Source organism: Bos taurus, chromosome 15 (assembly GCF_002263795.3).
Source record: "Bos taurus isolate L1 Dominette 01449 registration number 42190680 breed Hereford chromosome 15, ARS-UCD2.0, whole genome shotgun sequence".
NCBI classification, from domain to species: Eukaryota; Metazoa; Chordata; class Mammalia; order Artiodactyla; family Bovidae; genus Bos; species Bos taurus.
In genome coordinates this window covers 44,594,317-44,611,329 of record NC_037342.1, presented here as the reverse complement: position 1 = coordinate 44,611,329, position 17,013 = coordinate 44,594,317, and the positions used below count along the sequence as shown (strand labels likewise).

Here is a 17,013-nt window from a genome sequence, read left to right as displayed (position 1 = left end):
TCACAAAAAGCTGGACATGACTGAGCAATTGAGCATGCACTCGCCCTTCCTAAAGCTAATATCCTGATCCAAGTTCCTTTTGTCTCCCAGTTGAATTATTGCCATAGCCTCTGAACTTCCCCCTTCTTCCTCCCATGCCTCTGCTCAAACCCTCCTAAAGCACCCTATCCCACTCACTGCAGAAGTCAAACTTACAAACATAGATTAAAATCTGTTTCCCTAGGCTTCCCTGGTAGCTCAGTGGTAAAGAACTTGCCTGCCAATGCAGGAGACAATCTCTGATCTGAGAAGATCACACATGCTGTGAAGCAGCTAAGCCCATGAGCAAGGACTGTTGAGCCTGTGCTCTAGAGCCCAGGAACCACAACTATTGAGCCCACACACTGAAACTACTGAAGCCCCCACACCCTAGAGTCCATGCTCGGCGACAAGAGAAGCCACTACAATGAGACGCCTATGCACTGAAACGACCCAACATAGCCAAAAATAAATAAAAATTTTTTTAAAAAAAAGATCTGCTCCCTCATTGCTCTTGGAGCTCATCTCCACTACATCGCCTTGCTTACTCTCATCCAACCAAGGTATTGCTAGTTCTCGAATCCCCAGCTATGTTCTCACCCACAGTTATTGCTTTGCTTTTCCTTAACATGGGCTCTTCCTTTCCAAAACGCTTACTCCCTCATGTCCCTTTGCCCAAGGGGTATCTTCTCCAGGAGAACTTCCCAAATCAACCTATTTAAATTGAACCTCAAACCCAACTCTACTACCCTGATTTATTTGTCTCCACAATATTCCTCAGAAGAGATACATCCAAATCATAAAGACAGGTTTATATTATTGGGTGGGCTACACAGTTCCTTCAGTTTCTAAGTAAAATAAAAGACACATTTTTCATTTTCACCAGGAATTTTTAACGAACAACATATTCACTGTTTTGTTCTGTTACCTTCTGCCATTTTTCAGGCGACTTCATAATTCCATTTTCCTGAAAATTTTATCTTTTTGAGCAAAGAACTGTTCCAGGTGCCTTTTATACCCTTCCAGGGAATTGAAATTTTTTTCTATTAAGAGAATTTTGTAGACCGAAATAAATGGAAATCTGAAGGTGCAATTTCTGGTGAATACAGTGGATGAATCAGAACTTCCCAGTCAAGCTGTAACAGTTTTTGCCTGGTAATCAAAGAAACATGTGGTCTTGTGGTATCCCGATAGAAGATTATGCATTTTCTGTTGACTAATTCTGGATGCTTTTGTTGAGTGCTGCTTTCAGTTGGTCTAATTGGGAGCAGTACTTGCTGGAATTCATCATTTGGTTTTCCCAAAGAAACTCATAATAGAGGACTTCCTTCCAATCCCACCATATACACAACATCACCTTCTTTGGATGAAGACCAGCCTTTGGCATGGTTGGTAGTAGTTCCTTTCACTTGCCTCATGATCTCTTCCATCCCACATTGTTGTATAAAATTCACTTTTCACCTCCCATCATTATTTGTTTTAAAAATAGAACATTTTCATTACGTTTAAATAGAGAATTGAATGCAGATATATGGTCAAGAAGGTGGTTGTTTTTTTTTGTTTTTTTCACTTAAACTATGTGGAACCCAAACATCAAAGTGATAAACATAAATAAGCTGGTACAAAACATTTTAAATGCTTGATTTGGACATTTTGAGTGTGTCAGCTATCTCCCATGTGGTACAACATTGATTGTTCTTAATTAATGTCTTGATTTAATTGCTATCAACTTCAACTGGTTTATCCAACTCTAGAGCATCATCCATGGAGAAATCTCTGGCACAAAGCTTCACAAACCACTTTTGACACATTTAATCTGTCACAGAACTCATACACTGCACAAATCTTTTCTCTGCATTTTAGTTGCATTTTACCTTTCTTAAAATAATAAAGCATAGTAAGCCAAAAATGTTGCTTTTTTCTTCCATCTTCAGTATTGAAGTGACTACACAAAAATTCACCAGTTGTGTCATTTTCTTAATGCACACTAATGTGACAACTGTCACAGATCAGATCAGATCATTTACTCAGTCGTGTCCGACTCGTTGCAACCCCATGAATCGCAGCACTCCAGGCCTCCCTGTCCATCACCAACTCCCAGAGTTCACTCAGACTCACATCCATCGAGTCAGTGATGCCATCCAGCCATCTCATCCTCTGTCGTCAATTGTTTCAAATGAAGTTAAAGACAACTAAGCGCTACTAGAGCCAGCTTGTGGAAAATACCAAACAAACTTTTTTGTCAACCCAATACTGCCAGAAAAAACCACTGCAGAGGATGAAGTATTATTAGGGATAAACTGAACTGGACTCTTCAGGACCTTCTTGGGTATATAGCCCCCACTCCCCACCCTGTGTGTGTCCCCTGTGTCTTGAAGTAAAAGACTTTGCTTCAGGCCTCCCCTAAGTGTCAAAATCCTGGCTCCAGAGTTAATGATTATGAAATGTGATCATGTAGTAACAAAGAATAGCTGTTAGACTGGGAAACTGGTAATAACTTTGACTATAAATCAACCACATAGCAGAGTGATTAGACTCCTAGCTTCCTGAAAGATATAGATATAGCTCTGACACACATTCCTAAGTTGTTTGGATAGAAAGCTGACCCCTACCAGATGGAAACTGCTGACCACAGCACATAGTCCCAAGACCAGTTGACCAGAAGGTTGATGATGTTCAAAATTTCACCTTGATACCAAGCAATCTGATCATGCACAAGTTGATCATGCACCCTCTGGCCCGCCTTTTCATATCACCTTAAAAATCCTTCCCTGAAAGCCATTAGGGAGTTCAGGTCTTTTGAGCACGAGCTGCCTATTGCCTTTGCTTAGCACCCTGCAATAAATCCTGTGCTTTCTTTCACAACAATCTAATGTTCACAGATTTTCATTGCTGTGCACTGGGCAAGTGGACCCAAATCTAGATCCAGTAATAGGAAAAAAGAGTCACTATATAATGAGAAAAGGTTCAGTTCTCCAAAAATATGTAAAAATACTAAACCTGCAAGTATCCATTAATACGGCTACAAAGTATATGAAGCAATTATTTCTTTATGAATGAGCACCCAAAACTTTGTTTCTTTGTCCTATCAATTCTTCACCTTGGGCCACTTCTTAGGTCCCATTTCTATTGTAAAAATACATGAAAAAATACCAAGAGAAACTCTATTTTGAATTATAACCTGTGTAAGTCCATGAAGCAAATCAGTTTGGTCTCCTCAAAACAACTGCCCCTTGTTTACACATTCATGGAACAAGTTTTCATTCCAGAAATTAAAATCTCATCTATTCTTAGTGTGTGGAATTCCACCCTATTAGTGCAGCAGAGTGGGCCTTCAGGTCCATCTGAAGAATTTATAGTGACTGTGAAAAGTAATTCTGTAATAAGCTACTAAAATTTATAAACACACATACTCTTCATCCCATGAGGCCCAGGCCTATGTCCTACAGAAATAAGATGTTAGTAAATATGAACATATGGAACTACTTGTTCATCAAAGCGTCATCTTAAGGACAATAATCTGGTAAAACTAGAATGTACATGATAGAGGAATAGGCAAATAAATTCTTACATCATATGTCATCAAACTTAGGCAGCTAGAGAAAATGAATGTGAATATCCTTTAGAAACAGAGAGCCCCCTGACATATTTTCAAACTTGGGGAACTCAACAAATTAAATATATTTATATCAAGAAATATAAACTAGTTCATCATTATTACATTACAGTTTGGTCAGACAGCGAATATATATCACATGGCTTCTCAGCAAGTCAAAATGTATGCAAAGCCACTTTTCTTTGCCATATTTTCATCAAAGCTCTTTTCATCTCACTGTTTCGCAAGCTGTAGATCAGTGGATTCAGCAGAGGTGTAAGAAGAGAGTAAGCCAATGATGTCAGCTTCTTGGTTTCTGGGGAGTAGCCAGATTTGGGTTGTAAGTAAGTCATGCTTGCTGTGCCATAGAAGAGGGTAACAGATGTGAGATGGGAGGCACAGGTGGAAAAGGCCTTTTGCTTCCCAGTGGTTGATGGCATCTTCAGGATGGCAAAGAGAATTCGAATGTAAGACAAGAGTATCAACGAGAATGGAACAATAACTGTCAGAAGGGTACCAGTGAATGCATAGATCTCAAACAAAAAGGTGTCTGCACATGCAAGCTCTAGCACTGCTGGAGTTTCACAAGAGATATGATTAATTTCATTGGAGCCACAAAAGGGAAAACTAAACACCCATGTGGTCTGCACCGTAGCCACTGTGATCCCTGAGATCCATGAGAATGTAACTAATTGCATGAAAACCATTTTGTTCATAATCATTGGGTAGCTCAGAGGATGGCAGATTGCAGCAAATCGGTCAAAAGCCATTACCCCCAGAAGAAAACATTCAGTAACACCAAGAGTGAGTATGAAATACATTTGTACAAGGCAGCCCAAAATAGAAATCCTCATCTTCTCAGTGGAAAGGATCACCAGCATAACAGGCATAATGACCGCACTCATACCCATATCCACCACAGACAAGTTCTGCAGGAACAGGTACAAGGGGACGTGCAGGCTCTGTTCCAGGGAGATGACAATTATGATGATGGTATTTCCCATCAGAGTCACTAGGCAAACCACCAAGAAAGCCCCAAAGAGCTGCTCTTGGAGTTCAGGGAAGTTAGAAAAGCCCAAGAGGATGAATTCAACCACAGAGCTTTGGTTTTGTCTTTTCATGTCATCAGTGGAGCATATATTGTTTTGAAGAACATAGTTATAAAACATATTGTATAAATTATAGTACAAAGTTACAGTCTAATAGCTCTGAGTCAGGGTCTGCAGTCACCCCAAACAATCTGGGCAGAAGATGAAAAAAGAAGCCCATCCTGATAGAAATTTAGCAATTTTGGCAAATTTCTAGATAGAAGCTTGGCGATTTTGGAGAATGACCAATTATTGTAGCTTAGAAATCCTATCTGATATACACAAAATAATGTCTAAGTTGTATTGTAACTTGCATACTAATAGTTTGGAATTTAAATTTAATGTTAAAGTAAGCAGGAATATATTGTAACTTAGATGTCACTTATATAACATTTCTAAAGGTATCACCTATTTTCCTAATTTTACCTAAATATGAAATTTAAGACCACAAAAATAAAGTGTCCAGGCTCATATCTGCTTGTGCTGATGAGAAAGTCGAGACATAAATGAAAAGTAAATGTGGGCCAAGGCTATCATTTCATTCAAAAGGCTCTGGACAGAGAAATATATAAATATTTTCAAAAATGGAAAAGATAAGACAATTTGAACTTCCTTAAATATAAAATTACAGTAGGTTCTTACTGCTACAGAATTATATACTGGCAGTGAAACTTATGTTACATATATTGTACCATAATAAAAATGTTAACAGATTAAAAATTTTAATTAAAAATATAGTCTCAAGAAGTCACAAAAGGAACAAGATAACCCACATATAATTTTATAAAATTTTAATAAGTCTAAGTCTAACAAAGATGATATGCAGTTGTTATAACTATTGATTAGTTCAAAAGGACTGTGTATGGCTTGGTTAAATGTGACAACACTGCAGAAAGACACAAGGAGGGTTTATTTCTGAGGTTCCTGCCTTCGGTGATCCATAACTATGTGAATTTGCTTTACACTTGATTTTTGCTCAGACTGTACCTGGACAAATACATAGAAATTTGTCCAGAGGAGAAATTGGTGGGGGGGACAGTTCTCATTGGTATATCCCTGTAATCATATGTTTTAAGGAAATGTTCATGTTTTACTCATTGTAAACTTATAATTTAAAAGTTTCCCTTCTAGTTCCCTTTTGCTGTCCTCTCTTTCTTCCTTCCTATTAAATTTCTCATCAAAGTGTTCAATTAATCATTAATTATTCAACCAACATTGATTGACCATCTGCCATTTTTAAGCCTCCATGCTCCAAGGCACACTTTGGACACCAGAGCTCAACAGAGAGCAAATCACACAACCTAAAATGGGAAACAAGGCCTCACTCCCTAAGCCAGTAGTTCTAACTCCTACCTCTCATACCATGCTCTATTTTTTCATTATCTCCTACAGACATTTTATTTACTACTTTTATATATACATCTATACAGACATGGACACATATACAGACATATACATATATATATATATATGTATAGATACACAATAATTCTTTCATTAAATATAAACTCCAGGAGGGCAAAGATTATGTTTTATATTAAGAATGCCTACAACAGTTTCTGACCCATAACAAATGCAAAACCAATTTTTTCTTGAACAAATGAAAACAAAATTTAGGAAAATGCAGACTCTGCCTTTAAGGAATATTCTATCTACATGACAAGCTAAATCAGTATAAACACTATTGGGCAACAAGATTAATTACAATGGTCTTAGAGTTTTCAGTGAGGAAAATGTTAGTCTAAATGAGGAGAAATGAAAAACTACATCACAAGAAGTCAGAGGTGGAAGGGCAATTAGACAGGAGGAAGGCCGACTTACTCAAGTCAAAATGTAATTGATGACAACTTAGCACTAGAATGGAGGCCTTCTGGGTTTCTGTGATAGTTTGAAAACCAGGGAATGACATCTGTGGGAAATGAGGAATCCAGAAAGACAGAAGGAGCAATTGAAAACATAAAATGTTGCCTTGGGTACCAATCATTAAAATATCAGCAGACAGCCATGGTGGGTTGACTTATATATATCTGAATTTGCCTATAGTCTTGTATTAAAATCAAATGTCTGTATCAACCATAGTAATTATATTTTGGTTGTCAAAAATCACCTAAATCAATAAAAATAGGACCAAATATTTAAACCCATTTCTAGTTGGGGAAAAAGAGAAATATGTATTCAGCTAAAAATTTTTAAAGTGTATAAGCACTGAAAATAGAAAACTTGGAGTATCATATAAACAAAGTGGAAAACCTGTAAAGGACTAATTAAAAGAATATATGAAACAAAATGTTCACGATGGAAAGAGCAACAAACCATTGGTGCTCCACATTTTCTCTGTAACTTAGAACATCCTAATGCTCTCTTGATTATTCTCTGACATGGAATACTTAGGAAGATCATGTCAACCTTCCAGGTGAAAAAGGTTGGAGTTGGACTTATTTACCAAGTTCCTTCCCAGTTGCAATCTTCTAAGTTTTCAGGATTAGTGCATTCCAAGTACACATGTCTATTGCCCCAACTTATTCTCTGAAAGAAAAAAGAAATTGAGCAGCATCGACACCAAAGTGTCTTACTTATTCAAATGCTTTATCTGTGTCTAGTAATTCCTGAGCACTGAGACATAACTTCAATGGTATCTCTATCAGTAGAAGATGAACTACAAATGGAAAACCCACTAACAAGCACACAGCAGAACCTTTACTTCCTTACCTATAGACTCTGACAATAAAGTTCACTATTTTGTCAGAAGTTTCACGTCTAGTCAGAAGCCACCTTCCCATAAACACAACTCAGTGACTGTGTACTTCGCACTGAATCTGGAACATTATGACACTGAATCATATGCCCCAGAGAATCCATCCCTGGAGGACTTGCAGTCAATTTGTATGTGCTTCCTCAGGTCTTTGCACAATAGCTAAAGAGGCTTGAACTTGGGCCTTCAGTTGAGAAAGCTCAAGAGAGCTAAACCTGGAGCACCACTCCCTCATATTCCTATAGGGAACAAGCGCCTCCTCACACAAGATTCAGTGTCACCATGACATCTCCCAATAGCAGATAGAAACAAAGACTAAATAAAGGTTTTAACTGGGGAAAGAAGAGCATGGTGGGGTGAGGGCATGAGGAAAGGCAGGTGAGCCAGAGGGTGAGGAATGATTGGGTAGAACATACAGTTTATGCAGGGCCTAATACAAGCTAGGTCAAGAAAATAGAAGCCTCTTTGTAAAAAGCCTGGGTACCCTCCCACCTACCCTTTCAACCAAGAATTTTTTGATCATATGTACTAGAAATGTACAGCCACTTTAAATTGTTTAGAAAAATATCATTACAAATGATTTCAAACAGACCTTTTAAACTGGGAATCAAAAGGCCTAGACTTGTTTGTATAATTTAAGCAAATACTTTAACCTCCCAAATTCCATTATTTTCTCTGTAAAATAATCACAAATTATTGATTTCACTGAGTATGTGTGGAAATCAAGGGCCTAAACTGTCTTGAACAATGAGACCATTGGCTCAGTTGCAAAAGAGTGAAGAGATTAATGAATCTGCAGGCTGGGCTTTGTCCAGAACCAAATGATGAGGCCAGAATGAAGGTTCCCTTTGTATACCTCTTTGTGTGTGTGTGTGTTGTATACTTCTTATTGCTGCTTTTCTTGAGCAGTTTGCTCTATTCTCTAAGGAAGCTTACCCCTCTTGGCAGCAATGAATTTGCCAACAACACTTTGAAATTCATTCAATCTAATCTGTGTCCAGTGGGAAATGTACCACTTATGCTGAGGAGAGGGGATTTTCATCACAGAATCCAATTCAAGGATCCCTCTTATGTCATTCATTATGGTGGGATAACACCCCAAGCACAAATGTGTCAAGTTCACCAGGCATAGGGAGGCCTGCTTAATAAGTACTTTGAGTGATTCATACCCAATCAATCCCATCACAGGGATCCTTTTTTAAAAACACAATCAGGTTTCTATCTCCACAACTCATTTTTGGCAGAAATAGTTGTCCATAAAGACTGTTTTCTGCCAAAATTTAAAAAAAAATTTTAATGCAAAGGATGTTTTGCCCATTTACTAATATCTCTGGAGCAGAAACTAAGGACAGTAGGAGCTCCTGTAACACAATTCAATGAAAGGGTCCTTCTCTATTCACAGTTGTTTAGTCACAAAGTCCTGTCCAACTCAGTAGCAACATTAAAATTAGAAGCAAGCATTAAAGCTTCCAAATGTTGCAAAATGAGAAATTAATCATGCTGAAAAGGTCACAAGTTATGGTCTGCCTCAGCAACCATAGAAAATATGCTCGTTTATTTACCATATTGGTTCCCACAGGAAAAAAAATTATCTATTGTTAATAAGAAAGGTATCGGGGGCATTTTAGGCCAACAAAGGGAAATTTAGAAAATGTCTTAAAAACTGTGGTCCACAAGTGAAAAAGATATGAATATTATCAAGTAAGACTTTAGGAAGTTTCCATGGAGTTCTCTAGTCACCAACATTGGATAAATATGTAGAACAGAAACAAGAGAAATTCTGTTTTGAATTATAATTTGTGTGAGTTCCTTAAGTAGAATGGTTTGGTCTCCCAGAATAACTCAACTTTCTTTACATGTTCATGGGATAGATTTTCACTCTAGAGATTAAATCTCATCTGTTTGTTGGTCTCTTGAAGTTCTACTTCAGTAGTTCACCAGAGTGGGACTTCAGATCAGTCAAAAGGAGTTACAAAGATTTTGAAAAGTTATTCTGTAACAGCTATTAAAATCTATAACTACACATATTCTTCATCCCCTCAAGCTTAATTTGAGCAATCTATCATACAGAAATAAAATGTCAATACATATGAACATATGGATCAAGTTTTTTATTAAAGTTTTATCTTAATGACAATAGTCCAGTAACAACATGGATGTTCACAATAGAGGAAATGATAAATAAATTGTTATATCATATGTCATCAAAGTTATACATCTATGAAAAATGAATGTGAATACACCATCTAAAGAGATATATTTCCTTAATAGATTGTCAGACTTGGAGAACTCAACAGATTGATACATTGACAGAAAGGAAGGTAAACTATTTTCACCATAAGTAAATTTAAGTACAGTGCAGTCAGACAAGATCAATTATCACAAGGTTTCTCAACACATTCAGAATGTATGTAAATCCACTTTTCTTCTCCATAATTTCATCAAAGCTCTTTTCATCTCACTGTTTCGCAAGCTGTAGATCAGTGGATTCAGCAGAGGTGTGAGCAACGTGTAAGCCAAGGACATCAGCTTCTTGGTTTCTGGGGAGTAGCCAGATTTAGGTTGTAAGTAAGTCATATTGGCTGTGCCATAGAAGAGGGTAACAGATGTGAGATGGGAGGCACAGGTAGAAAAGGACTTTTGCCTCCCAGTGGTTGATGGCATCTTCAGGATGGCAAAGAGAATTCGAACATAAGACAAGAGTATCAACGAGAATGGAACAATAACTGTCAGAATGGTGCCAGTGAATGCATAGATCTCAAACAAAAAGGTGTCTGCACATGCAAGCTCTAACACTGGGGGAGTCTCACAGAAGAGATGATTAATTTCATTGGAGCCACAAAAGGGAAAACTAAACACCCATGTGGTCTGCATAGTAGCCACTGTGATCCCTGAGACCCATGAGAATGTAACTAATTTCATGAAAACCATTTTGTTCATAATCATTGGGTAGCTCAGAGGATGGCAGATTGCAGTAAATCGGTCAAAAGCCATTGCCCCCAGAAGAAAACATTCAGTCACACCAAAAAGAAGAATGAAGTACATTTGTGCAAAACAGCCCGCTGTAAAAATCCTCATCTTCTCAGTGGAAAGGATCACCAGCATGACAGGCATAATGACCGCACTGATACCCATATCCACCACAGACAAGTTCTGGAGGAACAGGTACAAGGGGACATGCAGGCTCTGTTCCAGGGAGATGACGACTATAATGATTACATTTCCCATCAGAGTCACCAGGTAAACCACCAAGAAAACCACAAAGAGCTGCTCTTGGAGTTCAGGGAAGTTAGAAAAGCCCAGGAGGATGAATTCAACCACAGAGCTTTGGTTTTGTCTTTTCATGTCAACAGTGAAGCATATGTTGTTCTTACGAATATGGCTTGGAAGGTCAAAGTCACAGTCCAATAGCTTAAACCAAACCAATCTCGGCAGAAGACATAAAGATGGGCTCTATCAGGAGCCCATCCTGATAGAAATTTAGCTTAACAATTTTGGAGAAGAGCTGATTATTGTAACTTAGAAATCTTGTCTGACATATACAAAATAATACCAAAAAATAACATCAAACTTTTATGACAAATTGAACATTAAGTAGTTTAAAAACCTCATTTAATGTTAAAGCAAATAGGAATATTTTGTAACTTAGACCCCTTTCATGTAACATTGATCAAGTTATCATCTATATTCCCAATTTTATATAAGAATGAAATTAAAGACCACAAAAAGTGTCTGGGCTCACATTTTCTTATTAGAAAGTACGGACATAAGAGGAAAGCAAATGTGGATTAGCGCTCTCCTCATTTCATTCAAAAGGCTCTGGATTAAGAAATATTTAAAGATTTTTAAAATGGAACAGATAAGACAATTTGAGTTTCCACAAGTATAAAAATTCAACAGATACTACTAGGGAAATGTGCACCTAAAAATGGTAAATTTTATGTAATGGATATTTTAACACAATATAAAAATTAATAGATTAAAGTTTTAAATTTTTAAAAATGAAAGTATCAAAAAGAGACAAATTGGAAAAGCTACCCAGAAAATTGTGATAAAAAACCTAATAATTCAAAGTACAACAAAGAAAATATGTAACTGTTATGAATATTCATTAGTTCAAAATGACTCTGTATGGCTTGATTAAAAGTGACAACGATCTGCAGAAACACACAAAGAGGGTTTGTTTTAGATGTTTCTACCTTAGGTGATCTGTAAACTATGTACATTAATTTTAGAGTTACAGATTTTTGCTCAGACTGTTCCTAGACAAATATATTGGGATTTGCCCAGATGAGAAATTTGGAGGGTCATTTCTCCATGGTGCTTCCTTATGACCATGATGATTTAAGAAAAAGCCCATGTTGTAGGAATTTTATACTTGTAATTTTAATGAATCCCTTATCTCACTCTTCCTTCCTCTCTTCTTTCTCCCTATTAAATTTTATCCAATTGTGCGATTAATCATTAATTACTAAACAAACACTGATTGAGCACCTACCAGAGTTCAACAAGGAGCAAACCTCACAGCTTAAATGGGAAATAGGATTTCACTCCCTAATCCAGAACTTCTAACCCCTACCTCTCATACTGTGTTCTGTTCTTTTATTATCTCCTACTGATATTCTATGTATATTTTTTATGTATAAACTAACTCTTTCACTAAACATAAACTCCAGGACAACAAAGATTATGTTTTATATTCACAATACCTACGACAGTCTCTGACTCATAACAAGTACTAAATCAATTTTTTCTTGAATAAATGGAAAATGCAGACTGTACCTTTAAGAAATGTTATGTTTACATGAAAAGTAAAATCAATATAAACACTATTGGGAAACAAGGGGTTCAGACATTTCATTGAGAGAAAGCTTATTTCTAAATGAAGGATGAAGGTGAATAACTACATCACAAGAAAGTGGCGGGTAGAAGGGCAATTAGACTGGAGGGAGAGGGGAGGAAGGCTGACTTGCTCAACTCAAAGTGTGTTCGATGACAGCTTGCATAGAATGAAGTCCTGCTAGCTTTGTGTGATGTTTTGAAAACCAGTTAACTGGAAGATGAGGAACCCAAGAAGAAGACTGAAAGATACAACAAGCTGAAGACACACATTGAGTACAGATCATAGCATATTAGCAGCCAGCAGGAGGCAAGTTCACCTATTTCTGAGTTCAGCCACAGTCACATGTCAAAATCAAATATACATACATATATATATATGTGTGTGTGTGTGTATATATATATATATATAATTATGACTGCTTCGCATTGTTGCACAGCAGAAATCAACATAAAATTGTAAGGTAATCTTCCACCAATTAAAAAAACAAAACTTTTTAAAAATCAGATGTCTGTATTAACCATAATAATTATATTTTGGGTGTCAAAAATCTCCTACATTTATAAATAGACACTGCAGGATCACATATTTAAACTCATTTCTAATGGGGAGAAAGAACAATAACTATTCAGGTACAAATTTTATAAGTAAATAGATTTTGAAAATTTAAAAGTTTACAGAATCATATAAACAAAGTAGAAAACCTTCAAAGGACTGATTAAAAGTGTATATGAAACAAAATGTTCATGGTGGAAAGAGCAACAGACCATAGCCAATCTGTCTTTTCTATATAACTTAGAAAACCCTAACACTGTCTTGATAACTCTCTGACATGGAATACTTAGGTAGCACACTCCTCTCTGGATCTCAGCCTTCCAGCTGAAAAAGGTTGGGTTGGACTTATTTACCAAGTTCCTTGCAGTGACAGTCTTTAAGATTTGATTACTACTAGATGCAAAATACTTCACCTCTAATTATTGCTCCAAATTTTTCTCTGAAAAGAAAAAAAAATTGATGAGCATCAACATCAACTGACTCAAATATATAATCTGTGTCTGGTGATTCCTAAACACTGAGACAATACTTCAACAGTATCTCCAACTATCAGTGGAAGATGAACTGCAAACGGAAAACCCACCAACAAGCACACACCTGAACCTTCACATTCTTACCTATTGAATCTGTCAGTTTAAAGTTTACAGTGCTTTGTCCAAAGTTTCACCTATAGTCAAAAGCCACCTTCTCATAAACACAACTCCATGATTCAGTGCACTGTTTCTAGAACATTATAATATTGCATCACATGCCACAGAGAATCACTTTATACATGCTTTCTTGTATAATAACTGCACAATAACTAAAGAGGCTTGAACTTGGGCCCTCAGGTGAGAAAGCTCAAGAGGATTAACCTAGAGCACCACTCCCTCATATTCCTACAGGGAATAAATACCTCCTCGCACAAGAGATTCAATGTCACCATGACATCTCCAGATAGAAGTAGAAACCATGACTTAACAAAGGTTGTAAATGGGGAAGGAAGAGAGCAATGGGGAAAAGGTGTGAGCAAAGGCAGGTGAGCAAGAGGGGGAGGAATGACTGGATGGCATGTATAATTTATGCAGGGGTGGAAAACCAGTTAAGGCAGGTAGACGGATATCTCATTGTAAAAAGTCTGGATATCCTCCCACCCTCCCAATAAACAACTCTTGATCTTTGTACAGGAAATATAGAGCCACTGAAAATTTTTGAGAAAAATGTCATTACAAATGATTTCAAATAGAACTTTTAAACTGAGAATCAAAATATCTGTACTTGCTAGCATATTTTGAGCAAATATTTTAACTTCCCTGATTATATTACCTTCTCTGTAAAATAATCATAAATCACTGATCTCATTGAGTATTTGTGAAAATCAAGGGACTCAAAGATGAGTCTAAACTGTCTTATACAATTAAAAAGGTCATTGGCCCAAAAGTATGAAGAGATGAATGAATCTGCAGGCTGGTCTTTGTCCAGAACTAGACAATGAGGCTGGAATGCAGGTTCCCTTTGTCTATTTTTATTTCTTCTTTCCTGGTGTAGACTGTTCCATTTTCAAGGAAGTTCAACCTTCCTGGTGGCAATGAGGTTGCCAACAACACTTAGGGATTCATTCTATCTAATCTGTGTCCAGTGGGAAATGTCCCACTTAGGCTGAGGAAAAGGGATTTTCATCACAGACTCCAATACAAACCCCTCCTATATCATTCACCATGATGGGATAACACCCCATGCATGTACCAATCACTTGCACCAGATGCAGGGAAGCCTGTTTATGTACTTTTGATTATTCATACCCCAGCAATCCCATCACAGAGTCCTTATAAATGCTGAAATGTCCTATTTCCCTGGTGGCTCAGACGGTAAAGGGTCTGCATGCAATGCGGGAGACCCAGGTTCAGTCCCTCAGTTGGGAAGATCCCCTGGAGAAGGAGATGGCAACCCACTCCAGTACTCTTGCCTGGAAAAGCCCATGGACTGAGGAGCCTGGTAGGCTACAGTCCATGGGGTCTCAAAGAGTCTGACATGACTGAGAGACTTCACTTTCACTTTTCACCCCAGCAATCACAGGGTCCTTATAAATGCTGAAATGTCCTATTTCTTGATGTAGTTGATGGATGGTAACACAGATGATGTGCAGTTTTGAGATTTCATCAAGATGTAGGGCCATGAATTATACCCTTTGCTAGGTGTACATGCTATTTCCTGGAGAAGAGGCAGCAAGAATACACATGAAGAACTATACAAAAAAGATCTTAATGACCCATATAACCACAATGGTGTGATCACTCACCTAAAGCCAGACATCCTGGAGAGTGAAGTCGAGTGGGCCTTAGGAAGCATCACTACAAGCAAAGCTAGTGGAGGTGATAGAATTTCAGCTGAGTTATTTCAAATCCTAAAAGCTGATGCTGTGAAAGTGTTGCACTCAATATGCCAGCAAATTTGGAAAATTCAGCAGTGGCCACAGGACTGGAAAAGGTCAGTTTTCACTCTAATCCCATAGAAGGGCAATGCCAAAGAATGTTCCAGCTACCACACAATTGCACTCATGTTAGTAAAGTAATGCTCAAAATTCTCCAAGCCAGACTTCAACAGTACATAAATCAAGAACTTCCACATGTTCAAGCTGGATTTAGAAAACGTAGAAGAATCAGAGACCAAATGGCCAACATCTGTTGGATCATAGAAAAAGCAAGAGAATTCCAAAAGAACATCTACTTATCCTTCACTGACTACGCTAAAGCCTTTGACTGTGTGGAGCACAACAAACTGTGGAAAATTCTTCAAGAGATGGGAATACCAGAGCACCTTACCTGCCTTCTGCAAATCTGTATGCCCATCAAGAAGCAACAGATCAGTCCATGGAACAACGGACTGGTTCAAAACTGGGAAAGGAGCAGATCAAGGCTGTATATTGTCCCTCAGCTTATTTAACTTATATGCAGAGTACACCATGAGAAATGCTGGGCTGGATAAATCACAAGCTGGAATCAAGATTTCCAGGAGAAATACCAGTAACCTCAGATATGCAAATGACACCACCCTTATGGCAGAAAGCAAAGAGGAACTAAAGATCCTATTGATGAAGGTGAAAAGGAGAGTGAAAAGCTGGCTTAAAACTCAACATTCAGAATATTAAGATCATGGCATCCAATCCCATCATTTCATGGCAAATAGAAGAGAAAACAATGGAAACAGTGACAGACTTTATCTTCTTGGGCTCCAAAATCACTGCTGATGGTGACTGCAGCCATGAAATTAAAAGATGCTTGCTCACTGGAAGGAAAGCTACGACAAACCTGCTGCTGCTGCTGCTGCTGCTAAGTCACTTCAGTTATGTCCGACTCTGTGCGACCCCACAGACGGCAGCCCACCAGGCTCTGCCGTCCCTGGGATTCTCCAGGCAAGAACATTGGAGTGGGTTGCCATTTCCTTCTCCATGACAAACCTAGATAGCATATTAAAAAGCAGAGACGTTATTTTGCTGACAAAAGTCATGTAGTCAAAGCTATGGTCTTTCCAGTAGTCATGTATGGATGTGAGTTGGACCACCAAAAAGGTTGAGCGCTGAAGAATTGATGTCTTTGAATTGTGGTGTTAGAGAAGACTCTTGAGAGTCTATTGGACTGCAAGGAGATCAAACTAGTCAATCTTAAACGAAATCAATCCTGAATATTCATTGGAGAGACTGATGCTGAAGCTGAAGATCCAATTATTTGGCCACCTGATGCAAAGAGCTGACTCACTGGAAAAGACCTTGATGTTGGGAAATATTGAAGTTAGGAGGAGAAGGGGACAACAGAGGATCAGATGGCTGGATGGCATCACTGACTCAATGGACATGAGTTTGAGCAAGCTCCAGAGATGGTGAAGGACAGGGAAGCCTGGTGTGCTGCAGTCCACGGTATCACAAAAAGTTGGACACAACTGAGTGACTGAACAATGACAACTGTATTAGTCTAAGGTCTATAACTTAAAGCATTCATACATGTATATATTGCAAAACAATTACCACCAAAACTTTGATTGATATCCATCGCCTCACATAGTTACAAATTTTTTTCCTTATAAAATGTCCTCTCTTAGTGACTTACAATATACAATACAGTATTATTAACTACAGTCACCATACTGTATGTTACTTCCCCAGACTTTATTTACCTCATAACTGGAAGTT

General features: G+C 37.8%; 2 protein-coding genes across 2 annotated transcripts; both read right to left on the bottom strand.

Moving 5' to 3' along the window:
- Nucleotides 1-3,789: 3,789 nt before the first annotated feature.
- On the bottom strand, nucleotides 3,790-4,734 carry OR10A3I (olfactory receptor family 10 subfamily A member 3I). The gene has a single exon (XM_024975631.1). It carries the CDS (start codon nucleotides 4,732-4,734, stop codon nucleotides 3,790-3,792), a length of 945 nt encoding a protein of 314 aa, XP_024831399.1.
- Nucleotides 4,735-9,853: 5,119 nt separating this feature from the next.
- OR10A3G (olfactory receptor family 10 subfamily A member 3G) lies at nucleotides 9,854-10,798 on the bottom strand. The gene has a single exon (NM_001390183.1). It carries the CDS (start codon nucleotides 10,796-10,798, stop codon nucleotides 9,854-9,856), a length of 945 nt encoding a protein of 314 aa, NP_001377112.1.
- Nucleotides 10,799-17,013: the final 6,215 nt, after the last annotated feature.

What these genes read in the sequence shown, in the direction of transcription:
- OR10A3I (XM_024975631.1), bottom strand. Translation starts at nt 4,734, where the DNA reads ATGAAAAGACAAAACCAAAGCTCTGTGGTTGAATTCATCCTCTTGGGC.
- OR10A3G (NM_001390183.1), bottom strand. Translation starts at nt 10,798, where the DNA reads ATGAAAAGACAAAACCAAAGCTCTGTGGTTGAATTCATCCTCCTGGGC.